This window comes from Phyllostomus discolor, chromosome 12 (genome assembly GCF_004126475.2).
Source record: "Phyllostomus discolor isolate MPI-MPIP mPhyDis1 chromosome 12, mPhyDis1.pri.v3, whole genome shotgun sequence".
Taxonomy (NCBI): domain Eukaryota; kingdom Metazoa; phylum Chordata; class Mammalia; order Chiroptera; family Phyllostomidae; genus Phyllostomus; species Phyllostomus discolor.
In genome coordinates, this window is record NC_040914.2 from 39,650,283 (window position 1) to 39,677,527 (window position 27,245).

General features: G+C 50.2%; 1 protein-coding gene across 4 annotated transcripts in view; it reads right to left on the minus strand.

Annotated features, from left to right (window-relative positions):
• The window catches only part of SLCO3A1 (solute carrier organic anion transporter family member 3A1), a 199,454-nt gene extending 172,515 nt beyond the window's left edge, over positions 1-26,939 (minus strand). For 2 of the 4 annotated variants that reach the window (XM_036013120.1, XM_036013119.1), the window contains exon 1: positions 26,522-26,939. In XM_036013120.1, coding sequence (XP_035869013.1) covers positions 26,522-26,704 — 183 coding nt within the window. In that variant the 5' untranslated portion in view covers positions 26,705-26,939. The remainder of the gene's footprint in view (positions 1-26,521) is intronic. The other 2 variants (XM_028502410.2, XM_028502409.2) reach the window with 2 other exon arrangements.
• Positions 26,940-27,245: the final 306 nt, after the last annotated feature.

A 27,245-nucleotide genomic window follows, 5' to 3' on the forward strand; every position in this document is an offset into this window, starting at 1 on the left:
AAGGAATAATCAAAGGCAAAGACACAGAAGGCAGTAGGCATCCTGGGGAAACTGACTGATCATTCTTGCCAGCCCAAAATAATACTTTAGAGGGATCAACTCTGCCTTCCAGATACTGACAGGACCCTGCGGTCCCACCACTGTCCCCCTACTCACTAGAGAGAGACTTCACGAGCCTTTCCATTCCCTAATCACAGGAAACATGCTTCAACCCCAGGGCCTTTGTGCCTCCCCTTCCCTCTCCCTAAAACACTCTTGCTGTATAATTCGATCCTAAATTTCCTTTAAATCTACTCAAATGTCAACTGCCTGGAGAAGCATTTGACATAACCATCCCATACGTTAGCAGCAAAACATGCAGAAAGCATATGGCTGTCCCCTGTAGGGACCTACCCAAACTGCCTCCTGTAAACAGAACCAAGGACAGAGAAGGGTGCACATGTTCAAGGGCCATCACGGCCGTTGAAGGGTTGAAATCTTACAAAAGTTAGAAACCAACCAAGGGCCCACTCTAAGCATCACCAGAGGACCACGGGTGTTCTGAACCCAGCTGCCCAGTAGAGAAGGGTCCCCTTTTCCTATAACAGGATCTCAGACACTGGTGTTGGCTGCTGAAAGGAAGCAGCATCTGCCCAGCTTCTGCCAGCGACACAGGAGCCATGGCAGGCAGCTTAGAGAAAGGCACGCTGGCCTCGGCTGTCCTGTGTCTCCTGACACAGGAACCTGGGGAGCTCCTGACTTCTGAGCGCTCCCAAGGGGAAGCCAGCATGGCCTCCTGCCTTTAAGAGTGAGCTCGGGAAAGCAGCCCCGAGAAAGGGGCAACGGCAGAAAAAGCACAGCCAGGTGTGTGCTGGGGGGGCAGGGATATGGGAAGAGGCAAAGATGAAAATGACCTCTGCTCTGTGTGGCCCTTCCTCCCAGGTGACCTGGAGCAGAAGGGCTGGCTCAGCACCCTGCTGTCCCACCTCTCATCAACCACTTCCTCCCTGGCCCCCTATGTGGGATGGGAGGGCTTCTCCCTACCAAACGAGCAGCAGCTGGATAACCCGCACCACTTCAGCCGGAAAGCTTTGCTGACATGCGGGAGGGTATCGGCCCCTGTGCTCCGGGAATACGGGGGCCTCACTGGGACTCCAGCTGCTGCACCCAAGCACCTGGGATCTGTCCTGATCAGGAAGAAAGTGTGGGGCTCACTTTCTTCAGCTCTCAAAGAATAAGGTTATTCTGAGCGTTAAATGAAATAATATATTTAAAAAAAATACTCAGCACAGGGCCTGGCAAACAGTATTCAAATTACTTGATTCAAATAAATGGTTCTGATGATTTGAAAAAGGAAATGTCAAAATTAGAACTAAAACCTAATTATCAAAGCTTTCTAGAAAAATGCAAATTGTGGAAATCACCTAAGCCAAGGGTGTCAAACTCATTTTCACCGAGGGCCACATCAGCTTCGAGGTTGCCTTCGAAGGGCCGAGTGCAATGTTAGGACTGTATACATGTAACTGCTCCTTTACTAGAGGCAAGGAGCTCAGCGCTGCCGCCGGGTAGAAACAAGGTGCCGGGCCGGACAAAACAAGGTGGAGGGCCGGGTTCGGCCCGAGGGCCTGGTGTTTGCCACCTGTGACCTAAGCCCTATTTAATAACAGAAGCTAGACATTTCATAGTAATGTCTGATTTTAGTGATTCGCTAAATCTCGGGTGAAGAAATTAATAATGGTTTCTTTATCTTAAAACAAGTTCCACTATTTTTTGAAAGGCTCTGGAGTCAGAACACCTGCCTGTGGCGCCCGGCACTGCGGCTGCCCAGCCACGTGACACGGAGGGGGGCCTCAGGACCTCAGGCTCCTCGTCTCTAAAATGAAGCAACGGTCGTACTTATTACACAGGTCCTGAGAAGATTAGACAGGCTAGTGCACATGAAACGCTGACATCACTGTTGGGTATTACCACTGTTCTGATCCTTCTGATCACCAGTTTTGATCATGAGTGAGACTGTACGCGATGCTCTGGCGGAGGAGCGTGCTGCTCTGTGGAATGTTTCCGTGCGTGTCCTCGTGCTCTGGGGGACATTCAGTGGACAACAGATGACGAGCACTTGGCACCGCGCCTGGCACAGGGTGCCATGTTGCATAATTAGAAGTGATGGAAGCAACCATATTTTTAGGATGCTGCACTCAGGGATATTACCAATATGATTCTGCTTTAAAAAAAATAGTATGAACCAGAGTTTCTAAGCACAAACCAGTAAAACAAATGAAATAATTAGGGGAATATGAATAATGTGTGAAAGAATCATCTTGGTGTTTATCAAGAGCTATAAACCACAACTTGGAATTTATAATCAACAGCAACTTCAAAGGTATGTAGTGGCATAAAAGTGATAATTGCCAATAACTCAGATGGGGAATCCCTACAGAAATGACTGCTCCCCATGAGGAAATGCAAAGGGACGGAAAACTGAAGGCATGCCGGTTTCTAAACGCCCCAGCAGGCCAAAGGGAGGCGGTGCCTCCATCAACAAGCTCCAGCATCAAAGCAGGAGGGCCAGGCAGAGACTGGACATGCTGATCCCAAACAGGCACTTCTTTCACTGAAAAGCCTGGGCTTCGACCATTCCCTACGGAGCCTCAGCTGATAGGGTAAGAAGCAAGCCAGAAAGAGGGGATGCTAGGGTCTCGGTCCCAAGTTCCTCTTTGCACTGTCAGGATAAGCTGATTCACAAAGCATGCATCCAGGTACCCAGTAAAAGTGAAACCAAGACCATGTCCTGCCAAATGTAAAAAGGGGGATATTTTATTATCAACCAGTCCCCAAACATCTTGGCAACCTGCAGATTAAGATGAGCTGATAGAGAAGCCTGGAATCTGAATGGCTGGAGCACATGGCTCCTTCCCAAGACCTTGCTGCTAGTCTCTCTGTTTACAGGGGATGGCGCCGGCCGGGACTGCACCATGGCTGGTGGCCCAGCTGCTATTCCCTTACTCACTCACCAGGCACTTAGAGTGCAGCCCAACCAGCTTCTTAGAGAACAAGGTGATATTACAGCCAGTTGGGATGCCAGGTGACCCCTAACTGCAAAAAAAAAAAAAAATCCAGGTTTTTCTAGTCCAGCATTGACTAGCTTTCATGGAGTTATACTTTTTGCACATAGTCAGTGAAATCAGAGTGGGGCTGAGAAGTCAGGGTGGTGGCAGTGGGAGTGGAGGGTGGGAATGCCCCCACTCATCCGTAGCACTAAACTTGACATCTCTGTGCATGAGCATCCATTCTTTCATTCAGCAAACACTTACCAAACACGACCATCCACACGTTCAGCCCTGAACTGGGAGCTGCGAACACAAAGATAAGCAAATGCGCAGCTCCAACAATGCATTATTTACAGAACACGAATGGTGTGTCCCCAGTTCCACTCAGTCGAGCAGGTCTTGAATGTGTGCAAAAGGCAGCCAGGAACGTCCCGCCCTCGTCGGTCCTCACGTGCCCTCTCAGCCCAACCACCTTTCACCTTCTAGGCAACCGAGGCCTGCCCCTGGGTAACAGCCTGCCCACACACAACGTCAGCGTCTCAGGCCGCGTTAGAACCAAACTCCCCAGGAAGAGGCAACCATACTTCAAGGCAGTGATCTTAAGGGTTTTGTGTTACAATTGGGGCAATGACAAAGGACGCTCCAACAGAAGGGCACCCGACTTTGGCCAGGGAAAGGGGGAGGAGGTGATTGCGGGAGGGGAGAGGGTTACCCCACTTAAGCACGGCCCCAGGTTAGTGCTAAAAGGGACGAGGAGATTGCCAGGCAAAATCATATGGCCTCGGCTAAAAAATGATCCCCTAGAGTCTGGGCCACGAGTTTTTGCTTCCCTCGTGGGCCATCTGCACAGGCTGCTGGTTTCTCACAGGAACTGTGTCCACTGCTCCGCTCCAACACAGAGTCCGAGCTCGGACTCTCTGACCAATGGCTGTTGGTATTAAAAGCTTCCTAACCAACACGCCAAGCCTCTCCGCAGTCCCAATCTCAAAACGCCTTCCTTTCTTTAGGTCAATAGTTTAAACAGCAGAGGACAAGAGGAGAGTCTGCTGGCTTCATCAAACGCAGCGTAAAGAAAACCCTTTCATGGGGAAGGGAGGTGTCAGGTCACCGGCTCCATTCGCTCAGACCACTTCCAATGAACCTGAAAGCAGAAACACAGACCTGTGGCTGGCCCTCTGGCAAGGATTTCGGGGTTTAAGTTCTGTCATGTGACCAGTTAAACAGTCCCAGGGCAAAGCAGAACAATTTTCAAAATGAAACTCTATCAGTGAGACCAAGAAAACGATCCCCCCTGCAACTGGCCCCAGGACAGAGGTTTAGGTTTTGGTCTCCCCGAAAGGGTCTGGGGGACAAAGCAGGCCGAACGGCAGGTGTGGCGGCTCCTTCCGTCATCAGCACGTCAGGAAGGTACGTTCTTCTGTGAGCTCTTCAGAAAGACACGCAGGGCCTTCCGAGCAGGTCTCAGAGCACAGGGCATTGCCCTCCTGTCCACAAGGACACTAAATGTACCAGACACCAAGGCCCACTTTGAAGAGAGGCGTGCCACCTGGCCTGCAAGCTCTCCTGGACTCCAGCTGGCCCTCCACCTCGTTCCTTCCTTCGGGTCTTGAAACTTCTGGAGGGAGCCCTGCTGAAAACTCCAGGAGAGAACAGAGACTGGGTGCTTTCACAGTGCTCCCTGACTCTGTGCTGGTACGGCCCCGCCAGCCCTCTCCAAGAATTTCTGGTTAAAGAGATAAACAGTGTCCTTCAGGGAGTGAATGTTCAACCAGTGATGGCACATCCATGTTATAGAATACAGTAAAAAGCAATGAATTACTGACACATGCAACAACCTCGATGGACCTCCTGGGATTTGTGCTGAGTGGGGGAAAAGGACCAATCTCAAAAGGCTGAAGGCTGTGTGATTCCATTTATGCAACATTCTTAAAATGGCAACACCGTGGAGACAGAGAACAGAAAGGGAGGTGAGGCTACGCAAGGGGGGCAGGAGGGATCTGGGTGCTACAGCGGTTCTGTGCCTTGACTGTGGCAGGGGGCCCTCAGATACGCACGTGCGACCGAACTGCAAAGATCTGATGCACACAACACACACCTAAGTGCACTCAGAACTGGGGAACCCCACCAGTGAGCTGCATCCGTGTCAACTTCCTGACCCCGGTAGTGCACTGCAGTTGTGCAGTGGGGGGAAGACTGGGCATCTTTCTACATTATTTCTAACATTTGCATGTGACTCCACAAATATTTCAAATTTAAAAGTTAAAAAAAAGAGGAGGTGAGCAGGTCGAAGGAGAAGACAGGCCAGTGTCACCCAGACCCTGTGCAGCGCCCTGCGGACTCACCACAGGCACGCAGGCGGCCGCCCCCGGGACTCGAGGGCCAACTCTGTGGCCCCACACAAACCCGCGGGCACGCCAGATCTCCTTCTGAAGCCTCGGAGGGCGCTGCCACCTCTTTAGGGATCTTGTTAAGAGTTTCGCTGCACATCAGAATTAATTAACTAGTGCTTGGAGCACAGATGTCACCCAGAAAGCCAAAGAGCCATAATATAACAGTGTTTCTATAGGAGAAAAACGGGCCATTGCTTATATAAACCCTACTTACAGAGGGAACCCTATGCATCTGTAGCAACTAAGAGCCCCGGACAGTTGGAACAATTACGTAAATCCCCTGACCTTCCTTTTCCTTCCCTTTGTATTCTTTCCCTAGTGTTCAGGCATATCTTTGCTCGCAACCAAAAAACACACAAATGCTGACTTTTGTTACATGCACAGGCGTCAAGCTAGCTGTCACTGTACAGTACAAACGCACCATTCTCTCAAACAGACTCGTCATTTTCCCCATTATATAACTTTCAAACCATTAAATAAAATAATTTTAAGCTGCCCTTGTAGATGTTATTACCCCTCACCCCCACCGATGACATCACTGTTTCCACAGTAACTAACGTACTTCAAAGTGGAAGATGCAGACAGTGGCTTTAAAAAAAAAAAGGCAGATAAAAGTGATGGAAATCAAGTATATCACCGTGTAAGTGGTGATGCAGAGTGTACCTGCCTGATGGGGCGCCAGCCCAGGGGCAAGTAATAAATGTTTCAGTAGAACCCTTATCCTAACAGATACTCCATGTAACAAAGGCCTCTCACGTTACTCGATTGCCTTTGGAAACACAGCTGCCTAACTCAGGGTAGGTAAAATCAGATCTCAGGCTGATTTTCAAGAGAGTCACGTGCTTTATTTTCCAGCGATGCTGTAATTATGCCTAACTGAGAACAGCTCTTTCAGAAATCTGTGATAGAAAGAATATTCACAAGAGACAAATGAAGAAAACTGGAAGAGAGGAAACAAGCCTCAATTCTTAAACATAAAAAAAAAATATCCTCCACGAAGAGCAACATTCCTCTCTTTAAGCAGAGGGTCTTTCTGATGAAGTGTGGGTACTTTTTCAGTTACTGTAGGTATTTCAATGCCTGCATGTTGGTGAATAAAGATTTTCTTCTGAACATGAAAATCCACTCTCTGAGTTGTAAGGAGGGCGGCCAGAAGGGAACAATTCTGGGTGACCTGACACAAAACTAGGGTCTGGTTTTAGAACATCACAATGTTTGATCTGTCCCTGCCAAGACGGCATTCTTAACATTTAACACACTTGAGAGAAGCTTCAAGAAGTCCCACCACATAGTCTGCGCCCTGGGAAAGCCGGCGTTCAGAGACCCTGAGAGGACGCCCTGCCCCGTAAACACACAGTGAGCCGCAGTCTTCTGGTGCCCTGTGGCTGCCACCAAAGGACCGGAAGTCACCTGGAATGGTGGAGCCCACGGGGAATGCCCCAAACTGCCCAGATTAAGATCTCAGATGATGATGATGATCATTTCACTTCACTTCCGGGATGCTGGATTTTTGCCCCATTATGTCGGCACAGACTTCCGAGCTTCAGCAGAGCTCTGAGACGGCAGTCTTTCCACAGACAGACTCTGTGTGGCCCTGCCTGGCTTCTGGCTGTGGCCTCAGACCAGACTACAGGTCTCCAACTGCTTCCAGGCTCCTGGAGCTACTTCCTTCCTAAAATGCCTCTTTCTACAAGTGACACCGCTTCACTGCACAAACCTAGCACGACTGGGTTTTGTGTACTAGCCCGAGTCTTGAAGTCAAGGCCCTCCCTTACCGAACTACAACCCCCACCCAAGGCCTCCTTCCCCTTCCCTCCCAAGGGCGAGCCGCCTGCACAGGCCGAGGCCTCTCCCGCCCGTCTGAGAGCACACATCCCCTTCTGCTGCTTGTCAGTCTTGCTTTTTCTGTGGGACCCACTTCCACGTTCCCCTCCTTCCCATCACCACAAAGGGACTTTTCACATTCAACCACCCACATGCACTCTTTCAAGAATTGCAGCCACTGCTCTGATGTCACTTGCAAAGGGTTTTGAGAAAAGCACCGTGACATAAGCTCCTCCAGAGCAGAGATTTCTGTGTGTTTCACAACACTGTGTCCCCAACACCTAGAAGAGTGCCTGGGAAATCACTGAAGCTCAGTAAGTCCATCCTGAATTAATGTGGCAACATCACAGAATACAGAATTTTTTAAATTTTTAACGGCGAGAGAGAGACAAAACAAGCCCTGGTTTCCAAATTATTACATATACACAAGAACTAACATCATCATTTCCAGAGGTTTCACGGCAAATTAATTAAAACATTAAAGAGTTATTGAAGTAGTTAGGAGACAACATAAAAATAGAAGGGAAAGGATTCTTCCATAGCAGGATTAAATTTAATGCCTCAGATCAATAAACACTATCCTAAAGACCAGGAGATAAATCAAGGGCTGTCAGGCACACAAAATAGAAGAGGACTTTAGGAAAGTCGTCTGTTTCTGTCCAAATGCAGAGGTAACATATGGAAATAAGGCTGCTCACTCAATAGAGTTGACTCAGTTCCATTTGGGTCAAGCAGCAGGACCCCAAACGCACTGGCAAAAGTCAAATATCTATAATTAGCCGATACAGTGTTCGAAGGCCAGGACTATGAATAGAGGGAAGGCCTGTGATGCTGCCGCACACCCCGCTCCGGATCCCCACGGGGCAGCTCAAAGGGGCTCCCCACAGGGCCATCTGGAAGGTGCTGTGCAGAACACAAGCACGCCTGCTGCCTGGGAGGAGAGCCCCGCAAGCACGGGAGCGTCTCCAACTCGGGGGCCTTCGGGACCACCAGTTACGCAGCTGAGACAGCATCTGCGGGCACACTTGCCTTTTGCTTCCACGCCCCAGGCTCAGGCCAGCAGGAGGGACACCCCGGAGGAAGGAGTCCAGTTGGCCTTGGGCTCTGAGGAGGGGAGGCTGGAAAGATTGGGAAACACCGCTCCTGGGAGTGGCAGCGAGAGGCAGGGATTCACTAGGAGGCAGCGATATCTTATCTGGAGCGCCGGGACCCCGGGTCAGAGACCACAGCTCTCAGAGCTCTTAAATATTCCAGAAAAGGGGTCTGAGTTTTTTTTTATTTTCTGTAAGGGACCAGGTACTAAAGGTCATAGGCTCTGCAGGCCATCCGGGCTCTGCCACAACATCCCACCTCTGCCAAGGTCTGCAGAAATGGCCATGGGCAGCAGCATGTGAATGAACCAGCACGTCTGTCCCCGTAACCCTGGACGCATGAGACCAGCCTGCAGGCCGGATGCGGTCCACGGGCTGTCGTGTGCTGGCCTGGCTTTGGGACCATCATCACCGCTCTCATCTGCTCCTAATTTTCAGCCATCCCCAGTGTTTCTCCACAAACAAAACCTTCAAAGCAAAAAGGGCCAGAGCAACTGTCTTTGGGAACCCAAGGCCGGACTGACAGCCAGAATGAGGGTAAGTTTACTGAGCACGCGTGCCAGGCACTGCACTAAGCCTTTCACATGTGCCAATTCATTTTCACACTTATGAGAACCCTCCGACTGCTGGGGTGATACTAGGGTGTAGTTTTATAAGGAAATGATCACGTTTTATGGAGAAGCATAACAAAATATTTAGGTGTGAAATGTCCTCATTTCTATACTTTCAAGTGGTTTGAAAAAGAAGGTTGCATGTGCATATTTGGATGTGTATGCATGTTGTATGTGTATATTTGGATGTGTATGCATGTTGTATGTGTATATTTGGATGTGTATGCATGTTGTATGTGTATATATGAAGCAAATACGCCAAACCTCAGTAATTGTCCATTCCTAGCTGGTGAGCACACGGGTGCTCACTGCACTGTGACTGCCCTTTGCTGCTTCCGTGAGAGAATTTGCACTCAGAATGAAGAATAAAGGTGGGACAGAGTGAAGGTGGGGCAGGAGTGCCCTGTTTGTTTCCAGGGCGGCTGCCAGGCTACGACAACAGGATCTGCGGCTGCACTGAGAGCCATCACACGTCCCAGCACGCACGACGGCAAAGGGCCCTTTTCTGTTTTTGGTGAAAAAGTGAGACTCAAGTAGGAGTCTTTCGATAAATATGAAAATGTCATCCTCGGTAAGTCCTGTGGAATACTTTTCAAATAAGGTGCATGTACTTTTGTACCAAGGGCTTGAAACGTGACCGTTTGCAGAGGGAGCAAATGTTCATTAGAGTGTTTGTTCACACTGGCACAGAGCGGTCTGTAATTTTGTGAGGGTTGTTATGGCCGAATTATTACATAATGGCCCTTGTTTTTGAGTGGCTGGATGTTCTGAGGGAGAACGCAGCTGAGGGCTGAACACGCAGGTAACGACATGCCCGGAGCAGGGCCCTGTGAGTGCACAAAGGTTCATTTTCAGAGAAAATGAAATCACAAAACCTGCAAATGCCACTCTGCATTCACAGGGAGGGCAGGGCAGACAACACGGTTCTCGGGCCCCAGTGAAGTCATGCTCCGTGTTCGCTGCCTTCCCCCTCCGTTAACAAAGAAGAAAGAGAAGTGTTCTCTCACAGGTAGCAGCGTGTCCAAATGATACAAAAACACCAAACATGCATAAGCATTCAGTTCAGCTGAGACTTCTGGAGCAGGCATGGTCTGAGGAAAGACAGGTGATTTCAGAGCAAGATAAAACTGAGACACCCAGGATCAAAAGCTAATTGTGGGCAAGGTAACTTCTCTGGGCCCTAGTTTCCTTACCTGTAAAGTTGAAATAATGGCATTTCCTTCACAGAGCTGTTGTGAGAATCTAATCAGACTGTTTATGTACTTCCTGGCACACAAAGACCCTCAAAGAAATGCTGGTTCCCCTCCCCTCTCCACAGCTGTGATCAGCACTTTTAATCTCATCATCCTATTTCAGTGTACAAATCTGAAAGGCAAACAGGATTTGTATTAGCAAAGCACCGTCCACAGCCTACCATACCGAAACGGGGTGGTGAACAGAGTGGAACACGACAGAACATCGTGCGGCCCTTTGAAACGATGCTGGGTACGTCTCGGTCAGAATGGCACAAACCTCCATGCAGAGCCTCGCTCTTCCAAAACTTAACTAAAACAATTTTAAAGCAGAAATAAAATAAACACCAGTCAATAAACAAGCAAGAAAATGAGTACACCCCAGTGTCATAAAATCCAAATGCTGCCTGGTAAGGAAAATAAAGGAAGATTCAAGAGCAAAGCAGAATAGTACAGTGTAATAGCAAGGCTCCACCACCCTCGGGAAGATGCACTAGCAAATGAATAAAAATACTGAGTATTTTCACTAATATCACTAACTCCGGAGAAAAGCAACCTTGAGTAGCTGTCTGTATATTCTGCTTTTCTGATGGAAATAACAGAAACATCCCCTGGGGAGAAAATGATGAAACAAGACCATGAACCACAGTGCTGATCATCTCTGCTGGAAGCAAGAGAAGGTTCCAGAAGAACACTGTGAAATCGGGAGCTGACCTGGGGTCACAGCACACTGTCTGAGGGTCTCCATGTGTGCTCCTGCCCAGGATGACCACAGCCACCTAAAGGGACCTTTAAAAGATCCAGAAGCAAAAGGCCCCAAGCCCGCATCTCCCGGTCAGGCCCAGTCAGCGCCCTGCACACCGACTGCTCCAGGCCCGCTAGCCCTGCTGCTCTGGAGTCTCCAGGCTACGGGGACCACGGGTAGAAGCAAGACACAAGCCTCCCAACTGGAGCATGGTGGTAAGGGGGAGAAGAGAGAAGCCTCATATCAAGAAATCACCAACACCCAGAACAACGATGACCTGGGCAGACTCCTCCGGCAAAAACAATGTAATAGAGCAAACAGAGGGGCACGGCACCTCTAAGTCCAGACTCCTGGAGGAAAAGAAAAAACAAAGCATTGTACCAGAGACAAAAAAAGTCAGCTTAAAAGAAATCATTACCCAAGAAGAGCAATACAATACCCCCTTCAAAAGATATTTGAGCCACAAAACTTAATATGAATATGAGTTCAGTAAATCAAGAATTCAAAGGTAACATTAACAAAAAGGAAGGAAGGAAGGTAGGAAGGAAGGGAGGGAGGGAGGGAACAGCCAACCTAAAGAAATAGACTGGGGACTAAAATGAACACTACCACAGTAATATATAAAATGAAAGCTATAAAGACCCAAAGGAAGATGGCTTCGAATCAACTGACCGGAGGAAAGCTAAAAATGAAACAGTGACTACAGAGGAAAGCAAGGGGTGAAAGTAATCAAAGCAAAGCAAGTGACCAGGGAGTCCAAAGACAATCCAACACACGATAACAGGTCTTTGTGCAGGCCAATGCCTGTACGGAACCAAGAAAATGTTCAGAGAAAATACATAAAAATTCTCCTGAGAACGATAAAAGGATTGACTCTGCTGACATCAAGTTCCACAAACACAGGACACGCATCTTGTGACTGTTACATGTCACATCTTGTGACTGTTAGTGCATGTCAAACACTAACAAGGAATTCTGTGGGCGTCTTATCTGTACACAAACAATCGACAGAGAAGGAAAAATCAGGCTGACAACACTTAAGGGCAGAAGATGGTGACTTCAAGTTTTAGTTAGGTCTTTGGTTAAATTTGAGTGAAAGTTACTACTTCATATTTTAAAAATACATATTTTAAAAAGTACACCTAGCCAGCCACCCATTTTTCCATGGAAGAGCAGAGGGAATTCTGAAGTGATATGCCACTAATGATAATTATAAGGGGGAACGTCTCGCTCTTCTTCCCCCAAATCTGCACTTGATCTATACTAGAGGAACTTCTGCCCCCTAGAAGTAACAGAGAAAAACAGTCTTCTCTTCTGATTTCCTCCCTCACTCAGTCCTCCCCAGCTGGGGGCGGGATCTGCTTACCCGACAGGTAAAACTGTGAAAGGAACCTAGCAGGCCTACCTTGACCTCTTCCTGCTCCTCTCCTTTTACCACAGCCTTCAAGATGCACACTCTTTGCTCCTCCAGGGGACAAGCTTAGCAGGTGCCGCACCCCCAAGGACGTGAAGCCTGTCTTTCTGACTAGGGGCAAAGGAGTGAGGTGCCTGAATCTGGCCACGAACTGAGTCTTCCAGCCCAGACTCCAAATATCTCCATACAAACTCCAAGACGATATTTTATACTCCACGGCTGGCTGGTATGTCTACTCCCCAAACTGATTCTTAATTTGGGGAGGGAGGAGGCAGAGAAAAGTGTGATTAATTATCACTGCTCAAGCCCCAATATCAGTCATGATATTTTGTGATGGCAGGATTTGGAATTTATTGAAATACTTTTATCTGAACTTCCCTCTAATTTAAAAGTCTTCAAAATGAATATGCATTATTTTTTACATCTGATGTTACAGAAAAGTGGTCACCATTGTTTAGGGAAGAAAGCACAAGTTCCTAAACGGAATGTGTCGTGTGATCTGATTTTATTACAAAAAGTAACAACAACAGTAGACACACTGCAGAGAGGCGCATGCTAAATTCACCAAATGATCGCATTCAGTACTCACAAGATCATCTCAAGTTGGTACAAATACCACCCCAATCTTAGATATGAAATGGAGAGTCCGAGAGGTCGAATCAATGGCCCAAAGCCACATACGATTAGCAAGCAGCAGCCCTGAACTGGCCAAAGCCAACACCCTCTACTCCTCTGCCCTTGAAATCACGAGGGAGTGCAGGCGGGCCCAGAGAGACAGGGAGGACACATACACCGAAACACTGACAGCGGGTCTTCAGGTCCCGGCACTATGGGTGAGGTTTCTTCTTTTTTTACTTTTTATAAGGGTATCTATGTTTATCTGCATTTTCCAAATTTTCAACACATGCATTCCTTGTATAAAAAGTAAAACAGTAATGTCTTTATATTTAGGAAAAAAGGCCACAACCATAAACTTGAAGTTCAAGTTAATGGTACACTCAAGTGATGTGGCCACACGGGGCTCTGAAGTCTCAGCCAGTGCCTGATCAGCAGCCCACGGGCAGCAGGTGCGGGCCAACAGGCCAGAGGCATCCTGGCCAGACCCTGCACAGGCTTTGACGCTGAAGGGCAACCAGCTCAGTAAGTCCCCACCCACCCTCCCAAGTGCATCCCTGAGGCCTCACTCCAGTAGCCAGTCAGCTGTGCTCGTTGGATAGCCTCTCTCTGGACCCCTCATGATTATTTCCAGGAGCGGTGCCCCCTCTCAGCAGCTCACCAAGTTTTTCTCAAGGAGAACAGGAAGGGAATTTTGAATGGCCTCCATCCAATTTTTCAACTGTAAACCGCACGCCCACTTTTTGTTTGGAGACATTTCCTGTGTGTGAACACAGCTTGTTCTGTTACCAGCTTTAAAGTTATCCAGAACTGACATATCCAAGGCCAAGCGAAAGTGTTTTTTAAAAGAAGTCAAATATGGTAGGATCCTTCCTAATTTTAGCTCATCTTGCAGAAATCTCATCTGTAGACAACTCGAAAGAGAGGCCGCATACAGAGGTGCTATTGTGTACGGAGGCCGGAGCTCCCCATCCTCCCGCGCTGCCCCCATTCCTGGTGAGCACGATGTTCCCGGACGAGCAGCAGCTCCCCTCAGCCCCACGGTTACATCACGCGAGGTGGCCATGCTTGCTTCTGGCAGAGTCTGGGGACGCCCTGACGTGCCCTCTCTCCACATGCTGGCAGAAGGGCTCCACGCAGCATTTTCGGGCACCACTTCGAAGCTTGGGGGCAGTGCAGACAGAAGGTTTGCCAGGAGAGGTGCCGACAACCCCTCCACACAGCCCCCGCACTGCGGGCTGGAGCACAGGCTCCCCAGCGCCAGCCTCGACAGGCCCCTGCATGCGGCTGGGCCCTGTGTTCCCAGCCTGCCCCTTTTCCATCTTCCCCGTGGCAGGGGTCCAAAACCAGCCCCACCTCTGAAGGCTCTCTCTAGCCAACCTCCTTCAACAGCAGCCCTGACCCCTTGTCCTCCTTGGAGCTACGCTGACCAGGGTTGAGAAAATTGTTTTACATCTGTAACCATGAATGCTCTCCCCATCCACCAGGCCCACCTCCAGGCCCACCTCCCACCTTGCTATAACAACACTGATTTTACGGTCAAAGACAACACTGTCTGCATGATTACTCTGGACGAGCTGCCTGGCCCAGGAGCTGGAAGAGTCTAACGAAGGAGTAATTAATGAAAGTATAAACACACCATCTCCCCCACTAAGACTTATAAACTCCAGGAGGTCCAAAACAAACCTTACTCTATATTGCTCAGGGCACTTAAGAAAGTTTTTGAAGTTAATTACTTTGGCAGAGACGAAGGTGGAGTCTTTTAAAAGGAGCCAGTGCTGAAAAATCCCAAGAATGCTGGCTGTTCCCCCCCCCCCCACCAGCAAACACACGATGATGAAGGAGATTAGAATGCAGATGTCTGGGCCTCCGGTGACACACACCTGGCCCACACCTGAGACGCACTGGCACAGCGATCGTCTCTTTCCGTCTCACCAGGTGGGACAGGGCTTCGGGGAGGAGACAGGGCCAGCAGAAACGTTCGCCAGGAGTCCAGGGGGAAAGGAGCCGGGATGTGTGCTGCACACACACATGCCACACACGTGCACACGCAGTGCCCACCCATGTGTATTTCTAGGCTTATTCTCTTATATGTGCATTTCCCTTAATCAGATGATGTGGTCACCCAGCCCAATCTCCGCCTTCAGCTATGCCCATAATGGGGAAAGGGCTTGCGCCAGGCTCCACATCAGGGCAATCAGGCCCCCTCCCACAGCGCGACCCCCACCCTCCACCGCCCCAGGAGGAACACAGTTATCTCCCTACAGAGAGGAAGCAGGGACCGTCACAGGGCAGCGTTTCTGCAAACACACAGCGCTTCCTGCAAAGAATGACTCTTCAACCAATACCCATAATCTTCCTACCCAACCCAGAACCCTAAAGAGGGCAAAGAGTTTCTCTTTTTCTTTCTTTCATTTTTCCTTTGTACCCGAAAACCACTTTAGGGTCCTTCACTCTTCTTGTTCTCTGGCATTATGGGTTAAATTGTGTCTGCAAAAAAGACACGGGTCCTAACTCCAGGTATCTGTGAATGCACCCTAACTTGAATACTAGGTCTTTGCAGATATAGTTAGGTAAGATGAGGTCATTAGGGTGGGCCCTGATCCAGTGTGACCGGTGGGTGTCCTTATAAGAAGAGAGGAGAGGCACACGGAGAAAATGCCGTGTGACCTCCGTCACATACTGGAAGAATGCAGCTGCAAGCCAAGGAAGGCCAAGGACCAAGGACCCCCACCAGAAGCTAGGACGAGGCAAGCAACGATTCCACCCCGAGTCTCAGAATAAGCATGGCCCTGACAACTCCTTGGTTTCAGACTTCCGGCCTCCAGGCACAACAAAATAAATCCATTTTTCTAAGCCACCCAGTTTGGGATAATTTGTCATGTCAGGCCCGAAAAACTAATACACCCAGTTTCTTCCTCCAGAAAAGCCCTGAGAAACATATTCACCTACCTTCTTACCTCCGGGTCCAAGTCTACCTCACAATAAACTGTCCAAGTTGCCTTCTCTTTACCACACATTGCTTTTTTTTTTTATCTAAGGGAAAAAACGATGACCCGATTTTGGTTCAACATCTGAAATACTGAAAATGTTCAAGAATGGTCCTATTGCCCCCACAAACTCCTCCACAGGAGGAAAAGGGTTAAACAAAATACGAAGACTTCCCTCCCGAAACTGCCACTCCCAAACAGAATGCAAAGGCAGAGCCGGAGGAAGTGTGCTAACAGCGTGCGCGGCACAAACCTGGCTGAAGCGCCCCCTCGTGAGGGGCACGGCATGTGGCCCCCGGGGGCAGGCCTTCGCAGAGGTCTCACAGGCTCAGCTGTGACATCCCGCCCGCGCAGGGGACGCACGGCAGTGCCGGGGTCAGGGCCCGGCGGGGGGAGGCGGGAATGAAATTAATCAACAACCAGGAGGTGACAGGGCTGAGCTGACCACCTGTGACCACCATGGCTCGGCTCCCTCAAGACAAACAGAGAAACAGCCACAAAGGCGACAGACCTGAACAAGAGAACGCTCAGCTTCCTCCCTTGGAGTCTGAAACATTCTACCCGTCACGCTGAAAAGTCTCCCTGATGGCCTGGGTGCCAGAAGCCTCTGAGTCATTTCTAATTGCTGCCCTGGCGCTATTATTTTTAAGTGAAAAAATATTCCCCAACGAAACCCAAAGTATCAGGAGAGAGATAAATGTATATATTTTTGTCTCTTCACTAGATTAAAGATATGTATGATGACCATTAGGAAACACTGAATCTATTTAAAAGAAAAAGGAAGAATGTTTTAAAAGACAGTAAGAAAATAGTCATTTTTTTTCTAGCACTTACCAAAACATGTATGTATTATATGCATATAATCATTTCCAAAAACAAAACTCTTCCTGAATACTTACCTGCTCACGCCTGCTGGCTAATGTTTGCTGGCCGGGGGGTGGGGGGAGGCAGGGGATGGTGAATGCACATTTGGCTAAGTTACTTCATTCTGTGCCCTGATTTTGCCTAAGATGAAAGCAGGAAATGCAGACCTTCTTCAATGTTGGAAAAGACCTAAGAATGGGACACAGAGACCAGCTGCCCATGGGACCATCACTTGTATCCACATGGCTTAGAAGTTTCACGGGGCTGTGTCTGGATTCAGCCCAGGCACCCCTGGCTCCACACGCGCTGGGGGCCGGTGCCGCAAGGAAGGCCTGCCCATCTGCTCCCATTAGCTACAAGCTGCAAAGTGGCAGAACCGCTTGCTGACTTTCCGATCTATTTATATGCATCTCCACGGACAGGCAAAGGTAAAGGAAAGGTGCTAATTTACGGGTTTTTTTTTAAGTTTCCCAAATGCACCCCTCCTCTGGTGGCACGTAAGCCTTGCAACCCAGGTGGTATTTGCCAGCACGGGGGAGGCAACACACACACCATTGACTAAATGCAGGGTCTTGCCCTAAACTTCCTGCATGAAGGCGAGAGAGGCCTGTCTGCAGCGCTTCTAATCCATTCCAACTGTCTAGTTCCATTCAGCCTGCTTCGCCCTGTGCTCACCCTGCCCACCTGTCTACAGTTCAGGAGGCCAGAGGCCTGAAAAGGACTCAGCAGCGTGCTGTGCGGTACACCCCACACACGTGTGGCTTTGAGAAGAGGACGGTGGGATGCACCACACGGAAACACACGGAAGTTACAGAAATAAGACAGAGTACATTCCAAGTGCCGTCAGAGAGCACTCCAGAAAATGAAATGGCCAAAGGATGGTGCCCGTCATGACAGACAGCGCCTGTACTCCTGGGCGTCCACTGAACCCCATGAGCAATCCCTCCAGCTGACCTCAGCAGAGGTCTGCCCCTGAGAGATGCAGTGACCCCGAGAGACCCCGGACAGCCTCCGCACGCCTGCGGGGAAGAGGGGCTGGTGCCGAGTTCCAGGGGGCAGCTCTAGGTGGCTCTGTGGGTCTACTCCAAACAGCACTCTGACCCAGAAAGCCAACGGGGGGATTAACTAATCAACACCATCCTTCATTTTACAGGTTGCATCGCAATAATTGAATCTTACATAATAAAAACATATGGGTCCATGCTGCTTAGAAATTTTTACCTTCATTAAAGGAATTCTTAGCAGGGTAAACAAGATTTCAGGTACAGTATTTTAGAGCTTATGTAACCAGTCAGAGGGCAGCTTTCCAATTTCAACTTTGCTTGTGCTCAAGGTGGTAATTTCTCATTCTAATCAGCTGGAGATCGGAAAGCAGCAGCAGCAGCAGCAGCAGAATGGGGAGCAGATCTAGCAACTAGAGACCAGCACGCCCATTCACACGAGCCTTTCCCAATGGGGGAGGAAGGAAAGACAACAGCCATTCCCGAGAACATGTTACAACAGACTTTAATTGAACAACACCTTTGGGGCGCTGTTCTCTCCACACCAATGCTGCGAGTACAGAAATGAAAGTAAAAGTAATCATTTCTTCCTTCCTCAAGTTCCTGTAGTTGCAGCCAGTGATTTAGGGAGCACACAACTCATCAACTATTCTATTCCAGTCCCCAGGACTGTTGGTTGAAAACATGCTCAGCTCATTATTTCTGCTCCCTCTACCTCACCGGGAGCTTACGTAGCTATGAAGTGAGGGCCACAGCAGGCTTTAGACCCAGCAAGGAGAGGTTTCAAGGGTAACCCGGGCAGCCAGGTTCATTACTAGAGACCCGCCCCCAAGGGCAACTTGCCAGGAAAATTAGAATCTTCCACCACATCATACAGAACATCACAAGTGGATGGGCAGACAGACAGATGGCACAGACGGGACACCAAAGGGCACAGTCCAGGCTTCCAAGCAGACTCGCACCCTGGCACAGTAGCCTAGAGCTCCTGCCACACCCAAGCGATGCATCTGAGTCCGAGGTGCCACTGCCCGCCTGGAGGCGTGTGTGGGCGCAGCCTGCTTCCGGAGCCTCAGGGCGCTCGCGGCAAAGACTTCAGCAAGAACCAGCACTAAGGAAATATGACATCTTTGTTATCGCCAGCACTCTCTCTGATTCTGTTACCAGGTAACTTAAAGTGCCACTTAGGGTATGACGTCCCCGAAGGAAACGGTATTGCCAGGGGAATTTATGAAGGAAATCATGAGAGCAAAGGGAGGAGAAAAGGAAAAGTGGGATCCCTACCTCTTCCCCACCCACCCCCAGTCCCTGTCAAGAAGGAGGGCTTGTAGCAACCTATGTTGCCTTTGCTTTTACATATTTACAGTGAGTGCGAAGTCACAAATGAGACTTTTGCTTCAAGTCCAGGAACATTCTCATGTCCGACTATTGTCTCTCAGAGAAGTGTCCAGTCGGTTAAGCAGCAGCCAGGCTGGGCACTGTCACTCCTATTAAAGAACTGAGCTACTCAATCCTCCACCCCAAAGGGCTTCCCTTTTCAGAAGGGTTCAACTCAGAGCCACAAAGAAGAACCGAAATGAAGAAGTGAGGAGCAGCCAACTGCGGGGACTGTGCCTGCATCCAATGGGACATTTCCTGTCTCTGCGCTGTCACCAGAAGGCCCAGGGGCAGGCTCCCCGGCCCCTCACTGCACAGCTGTGGCTGCTGAAGGTCCCGCGCTTTAGAAAGCTGGGAGGCTCCCTTCCTCAGCGAAGCCCAACCTGATTCACTGAAGATGGGCCGGTTCACTCCCCGTCCTTCCCAAGGGCAGGTGTGAGCAGACAGGGGGAGGGAGGCAGCCTCAGAAACCAGAGATGAAAGCGAGCGGTGCTGAAGGAGACACTTCCTAACCGTCGCCAGAAGCCGAGATGGGCAAATCCACAGGGAGGGAAATCAGCCTGTATCCACAGCTCATTTGCTCTGCTTTTGGGAAACCAAAAAGGACCAAGATCAGGAAAATGCCCGTATTTGCTCCTGCTGAGTCCTGCTTAATATACTGCACAAGAACTCAGGTGACAGCACAGGGCGCAGCGAAGACCTGAGCCCTTCATGGCAACCGGGGCTGAGCTCCGAGGTCACACGTCTTGAATAAGGCTGCCCACAGGGCAGCATATGTCCACGACATATGTTCCTCGGTCCCCTCCTCCTGACACCCCAGGCTGCCTTGAAGTGGCCGCTTTTCATCCAGAGAAACAGAGCAAGCTACAAGGGCACAGATCGTTAATTTAGGAAACATGGCCCAGGCCTCACACAAAACCCAAATCCTTGGGCCCCAGAAAGGGACTTGCACTGGGCCAAGGTCAATGAGGAGGGTTATGCCGTCACTGGTAAAACAATCATTGAATACTGTGCCCTAGGAGAAGCACTCTGTCATGTGTCCATTTATTTAAATCTCTTAACTACCTGTAAGAATCTCATTATATCTAATTTTCAGATGAGGATACTGAGGCACAGGTAAACCAAGTCACCAGGAGCTGGTAAGGAGCAGGACCACGTTCAAACCCAGGTGTCTTGACCCCAAGTTCAGGACTTTTCCGCTGCTCCTCAACTGCCTGCCCCCGAGACCACTGTCGCAGTCTTCCCCACCTGTGGCCCAAGGCCAGAGCAACAGGTACCGAGGGCTTCCCGGGGAGGCATCAGGGCACCCGTCCCTCCCAGCTGCCCCTGCGCTGCCTCTGTCCACCCACTTCCAAGTACGCACTGACTCTACAGGGTCAGGACCACCACGACCACGGTGGGTTCCTCTGTCACGTGACTAGTAATTTTTACAGCATCTTTAAGATAAAAGGGATTTGCTGTATTTATAATACGGAAATAAACAGAATAAGCAACTGGTAATTATTTTATTTCTTGCTTTTAAAAAAGTTTTAGCTCCCAGATGAAACGTTCACACAGGCTAAGAGGCAACTTAAATGTATGGTTCACTACACCAGAATCAAAGCCTGATTGAAGTAATTTTATTTCTCATTTGTTGGGACTACAAACTCACTATGTTTGTAGTAAGTGTGCATAACCATGTCACTAATAATAGCAGCTAGTATTTATCAGGTACCTTGTGCCAGCTAATGTTCAAAGTGCTTTACATGCACTGACTCAACTCACACAGCGATGCCACGAGGGTAGGCGCTACCATGACCTAAAATGCAAAACCGAGGCACAGAGAGGTTAAGTCACCAGCCCAAGGCCCCAGAGCCGGAAAGGAGGGAGCACAACAATGAACACTGGGTCTTACTGTTCTTCTCCCGGGAGCTGTAACCATGTAACTTGCAGTTTTGGCCATTCAGCAACACTTCCTCTCACGTTACCCCACAAGCACTTTGTTATATAAAACACAAGTGTCTCCAACCACATCAACTCACTTATCCTATGAACCCAGGTCAGTGATCCTGCTCTTTTCCTGTTTATTATCTATTTTGTACACACAGATACAGAAACAAAGCAAAAATAAAGAGAAAGAGTAAGGATGCTTTCTTCCTGGCCTACAGAGTACCAAAGACACTTCTGAGAGGGAATCAAACACATGGGACTAGTCATCAGGGGAGCTCTAAATCCACACACAAGCCACGCGATCAAAATCACCACTGAAACGTCCCTTGACATCTTCCCAGAGGCACCGCATACAGTATTTGGTGTGTGTGACCCTGCACAGGGGCATGTGTGCAAACACTGGATGTATGCGCAAAGCAGTGTAACAGACTGGACCACATGTACGAATTGTAAGTTAGCAGAAATGATGCTGTCCTCTTCTCTGCATTGGAGGAGGAATGTGGTTATTCAATGCAGTTAAGCCTGTGCAAGGTAACTGTGTTCGTGAAGTTGGAAGTAAGGTGCTAAAGAAATGTAGACAGTTGTAAGCAGCTTCTGCATACCTGCCTGCCCCTGGTGACCTGGCAGGCCCCGCCTTCCTTGCCTGACACCTCAGGGAGCCCTCTGGAAGCCAAGAACCAAGGTCAGCTCAGCATGAGCCGTGCCCCTCCCAGCCCCTCCAAAGAAGGCCTGGCACACCCCGAGACCAAAGCCAACCTCTGCTCCAGCTCTGGAACCAGCCAATACTATTCCAGATCGTGTCTGTATTCAAGGCCCATGTCGACGGGAACTGCAGCCGGACCCTCATCACTGCTTGTGAGATTACACTTGCCCCAGGGCCAGTCTGCTAAGTGACCCAGCCCCAGAACAAGGCAGCCCCACAAAACTTGCTTAAAGATGAGCGAGAGAAATTTGCAGAGGCCCGCTTGCTCAAGCTGCCCTTTGCCCAGGAGAAAACGTACCCAGCCTAAAACAAAACAATGCTCTCCCAGGCACGGGCAAAAAGACGAGCTTAAATACTGAACAATGGATGAGCAAGGCACTGCCCCAGCGGAGACGCCTGTGGGTCCTCCGTCTAAAACGGAGAAGCGAGTTACAAAACAGGGAAGAGATCTCGCTCGCTTTACAACTAATTTGATTTGTTCCGCTGTTAAACACACAAACGAAAACCTCTCCACAGAAACTAAGGTGTTTACACAAAGCTGGTTGAAAGGCATTTTCAGAAATATTATTTTCCTCTAAATAATTACTAGCTAAACATTTTCAACCAAGCTGTAAGAAAAAAAAATCAAGGTAATTTTATTTCTTACTACCTGGGGCTACATAGTAATTATGCAAATGGCAGGGAATTTGTCACTTTGAGTAAACCACAAGTGTATAAAATAATTTGATTGAGTAAAATACAGTTGCCTTAGTCATCGTCATACTAATTTGACAAGGACTTCAAAAATGTCTCTCAGCTGTCTGCTTCTGGGTTAGATATGCAAAAACCCAAATTCAAAATGATGCTTCTTTAGGAAAAAAACTAATAAATCCAGCGTTTTCTGCTCATCCATTCATCGCCAGCCCACTGGACGCTCTCAGGCCCGACGAAAAACAAGGCGACTGACTATGAAGCAGTGAGCTGGAACCTTGTTAAACACACTCAGATATTCATCTCTCTACGCATCAACGCAACCACAGACGTCAGCTCTGAGCAACTCCACATAGGGAAATGCCCGCCACCGGCGCGGACAGACCACCTGTGTGCCCCCAGGAGAGACGAAACCGGTCTCGTAAAGTTTTCATCCGGAGGAAATTCAAATGCACTGCACGTGAGCATCGCTCACAGCTGTCCAGAGGTGGCAGAAGCGTTAACTTCCTGGACAACACCCCCTTCTCTGCTCCAGGCCTCAGTGGTCTGACAGCACACACGGACCTCTGTGTACGGCCCCACCCTCGGTGAGTGGCTCGAAATACCTCAGTGCGTGTCCGCAGAACCCCATAAAGTGCACACAAAGTGACGCACGCTCAGAACGGCCTCGACTCGGGCAGATGTTACCACTTGCTGGTGGGCGAGTTCAGACTGGAGCCACTCTAAGCAGAGACCCAAGCAGAGGAAAATTAAACTGTATGCTGTATTCCGCAAACAGTGACAACCACATTGAGTGGGCCTCTCTTCTCTCCCTGAGCAAGTGTTCTGTAGACCATCAAGCAGTTTAAGTGACTAGGAGAGGACATCCCTAGGACTGTTGACATGATTCCAATTAAAATATCTGAAACATGATCTGAAACATGATTCCAATTAAAATATTTCGAACAGTAACAGATCTCGGAATCCTCAGCTGGCCCCAGCTGCTTTCACCTGGGTCACCTTATCCACGTTATCACTAAGCCTGGGCTTCAGGGTCAACGTCAGTGTTCTTCTGCACTCCTCTGGGAGACCACCGACACCCCTCCAGGCACTCACTGGCCCCCTGGCTAGCTTAACACTTGGTGGCTTTCTCATATGTACACAGGAGCTCCCACCCTGGGCAGGTTCTTTAAAGGAATACACACACACACACACACACACCCCGAGTCCTGCTTTTCAAAGTTGCTTCTCAAACCACAGGCCGCTTCCTGGTTCTGTTCTGTAGCTGGGAAGACTGTACCTGTGTCACTCAGTCACTGGGCAACCTGTCTTTTCAGAGAAAAAAGAGGGAAAAATGAAATGAAGCCTCCATATGCAAAATAAATGGCACCTGGGAAGACAAAATAAAAGGTAGCGGCATAGACTTTTGGAATCAAGTAGGAAATCATGTCACTGGCATAGAATTTGCAATCCTATAGAACACACACCTTGCACACGGGCCCTGCATATGTGATCACCTACAATCACGGGTTTTCAGGTGTCCTGAACAAGCCTGAGATGAACTAAAAGGAAGAAATCTGCCTTCCTGCAAACACCCTGAAATCTTTCATTCTCAAATTATCCCTAACAAAATCTACATAGCTGAAGGAATAACAAACTTTTTATTCCACCTGCCAAATAACAGACAAAAACTCCCAAGTGAGCCAGAAGAGCAAAACACACAGCAAGCTGATTCAGTCAACCCTGGCGAACAAACTATTTATTTTCATGAGGTTCAGATGGCAGCAGAGAGTCGAGGGCAGCCAGGCAAGGCAATGCCCTGAGCACCTTATGCCTCCACTCCCAGTAATCAAAATGAATTCAATTTCCCAGGCCTGTCCTTTCCTGGGCCTTATCTGCTTTCTGCCAGTCACCTGTTGATTCCTGTCACCCTACCCCTTGAACCAGGCTTTTCACCAGCCCAGGCCGTAAGTACCAGGAGGCCCCCACCAGGTGGACTGAGTTTCTCTGGCTGCCACTTGCCTGTTGCAGGATTCCAGTGAACTTCCTATCTCCGGGCGCCCACCCCGCCTCTATACATCTTCCACTCTACCAGCCCTCTGCTCCTTAACGTTCTAAAGGACCTTAGGCCACTCATCTGATTGAAGTCCAGCTTCATTTCTTTCTAAAACCCTTAGATCGCGGTGAGCCAAACCTAAGCCCACGCCTTTATCACTCACGGTGTGAAAAGTTATGTTGGTGTTTGCCGCACGTGATGAATGCTGCTCTCTACTGAACAAAACCGGCTTGAAACTAACTGCTAAACTGGGGGCAGCCGCGGACACACTGATGGCCCTCTTCTAAACACAGACCCACCTGGCTAGGAATTACATACTCTGTCTGTGCTCCTGCAAAAGCCAGCACATGCTTATTAACGTGCATGTGCATCGTAGTAATGTATGTATCTACTTTACGGCCAAATTCCCTCCAAGGAAGGTCTAACAAACTGACCCACACGGCATGGCTCTCGCTTAACCCCCATTGCAAAGGCCACAGGTACTGTCTGCAGTTGTGCGCAGGAACCATTAAAAAAGTACATCTTATAAAACAAAAATACGAACAGGAAGCAGAAAGGGCTTTTGGTGACAAGGCTCCTCTGCAGCACACAAGTCGTGGGAGCACAGAGGCAGGAACGCCGATGCCTCTCGTCTCCCAAGGGGCAGAGGAAGTGCAGTCTGATTTTCAGAAGCCCTGTACTTCTGTCATCCCAGGCAGAGAGCGGAGTCTGAACAAGCTTCTAGCAGAAACACGCAACTGGCTTCACCCCCGCACGGACCAAGCCTGCTTGTACCTCCTTCCGACAGCAAGCCCTGCATCCCAGGAGATGGGTTATGAATGGCACAAGGCACTCAGCATCCGGCCCTCGTGAACTGTCGCCCAACGGCCAGCAAGAAGGGATAAGGGGCACCACCAGGGAGAGCACAGGTCTATCTCTGGACATGGCTATCCAGCAGCCAAAACCTTGCCCAATTCTATCTTCATCAAACTTGCTCGCTAACACCCAAAGTCTGTGGCATTTGATTCCAGTTTCAGGTCAACAGTCAAGCAGTGATTTAACACTCTACATTCGGAAACATCTTCTCGTGTCCAGGCAAGACTATACTTAGGTCTGGACGTGAACTCTCAGCAACTCAAGCTGGGACCACCTGCGAGGGGCACGGGAGAGCGGCAAAGTGGGTATTTGACAGTGCTGAGTCATTACAAGCTGTTTCCTCTGCTCTGTTATGTACCCCTGAGCCGTTTGAGCATCAATATCCCCTTTCAGTAGGCAAATGAAATAGACATATATTGTGAAAAATGATGCAATCCCCTTGTGGGCGAGAGACGGCGGTGGGGAATTTAGGTCCAAGAGTGGATAGCGGGAACTACTACACAAACTCTCAGCTGCTCTCCAGGTATGGTAACTTTATTCCAGACGCTGAGAGATGGCTACGGGGAGACGGAGATGGGCAGTCCCCAAGCAGCCCTGGTTTGGATCAGGCCACACTCGGGAGCATTTTACTCCAAGATGTTAACCCCCGCCCCCCCACCCCAATAATTGGCGGATGGAGAAAACGCCCGGAGAAAATGATGCATAATGGATTTGCTCTCCAGGCAGACGGAATGGAGAGTAGAGGACGCAGGATGCTAACTGGCTTTTCTCCCCATGTGCAGGTCACCTGAAATCCGCGATGCCTTTCCTCTCCAGGGGGGCTCCTGAACTCGCCCTCTGGCTACACTTTCCAGGGGGAGAGGAAAGGTTTCACATCCACCTGCCCGCAGCCTCTCGAATCCCCCCAGCTCCCGCCGGCCGCACGAACAGCTGCCGGCATCCGCGGTCCCGCCCGCTCCTGGCTCGCTCAGCGGCCCCGGCCGGCAGCTCCCCCGGCAGCCGCCTCTGCACCACTCGCCAACCTCCACGCCGGGCGGAGGTCACGCCCGCTCGTCCCCTCCTCATGCCAGCCGGCTGCCCGGGCGCGGGGCTGGGGAAGGGGCTCCGCGGCAGAGTTGGCACGGAGACTCACCAGGTAGGCGCCCACCGTGCCCTGCGCCAGCATCAGCGCGCACTCGGACACCAAGAATATTTTGATGTTGGAGAAGCAGGACACCTTCTTTTTCTTCTTCTTGTTCCTCTCAGCCTCGTCCCCCTGCAGCTCGCCGCTCCGGCCGCCGCCCGACGACGAGCCGCCCGGCTTCTTCCCCTGCATCCTTCTCCCACCGCTGCCGCTGCCGCTGCCGCTTTCCCGCTCGCCTCGGGTAGTCCGGATCGCTGTTGGGCGGGGGTGCGCGCGGCGAAGCTGTGTGCCGTCCCCACCTCAGGCCCGCGGCGGCCGCCCCCGTCCTGCCGGGGCTGGAGAGGTGGAAGCACAGCTCCTCTCCGCCGCCGCCGCCGCCTCCGCCGCACTCGCCCCTTCCTCCTCCTCCTCCGCCCTCCCCTCGCCTCCTCCTCCGGCTCGGGCTGTGCCAATCACTGGGGCTCCTCGCGCCGCCCGCCGCCTCCGCCGCCGCCTCGCCGCCCGCGGACACTGCCTGCTGCCATCGCCGGCTTCCCGTGACCCGCTGGCCTCCCTGCCCTCGCCTCTCCCGTCTTCGCCCGGGGGCCGGAGCTTAATGGCCAGTGCCCGCCCCCGCGCGCCTCTTCCTGCCCACGCGCCCCCGGCGAGGCGCGAGGAGAACTGGCTTCGGGCGCCGCGGCCCCGCGACCGAGACTAGGAGGGTCCCGATGCCCGAAGAACCGTGGCGAGCGCG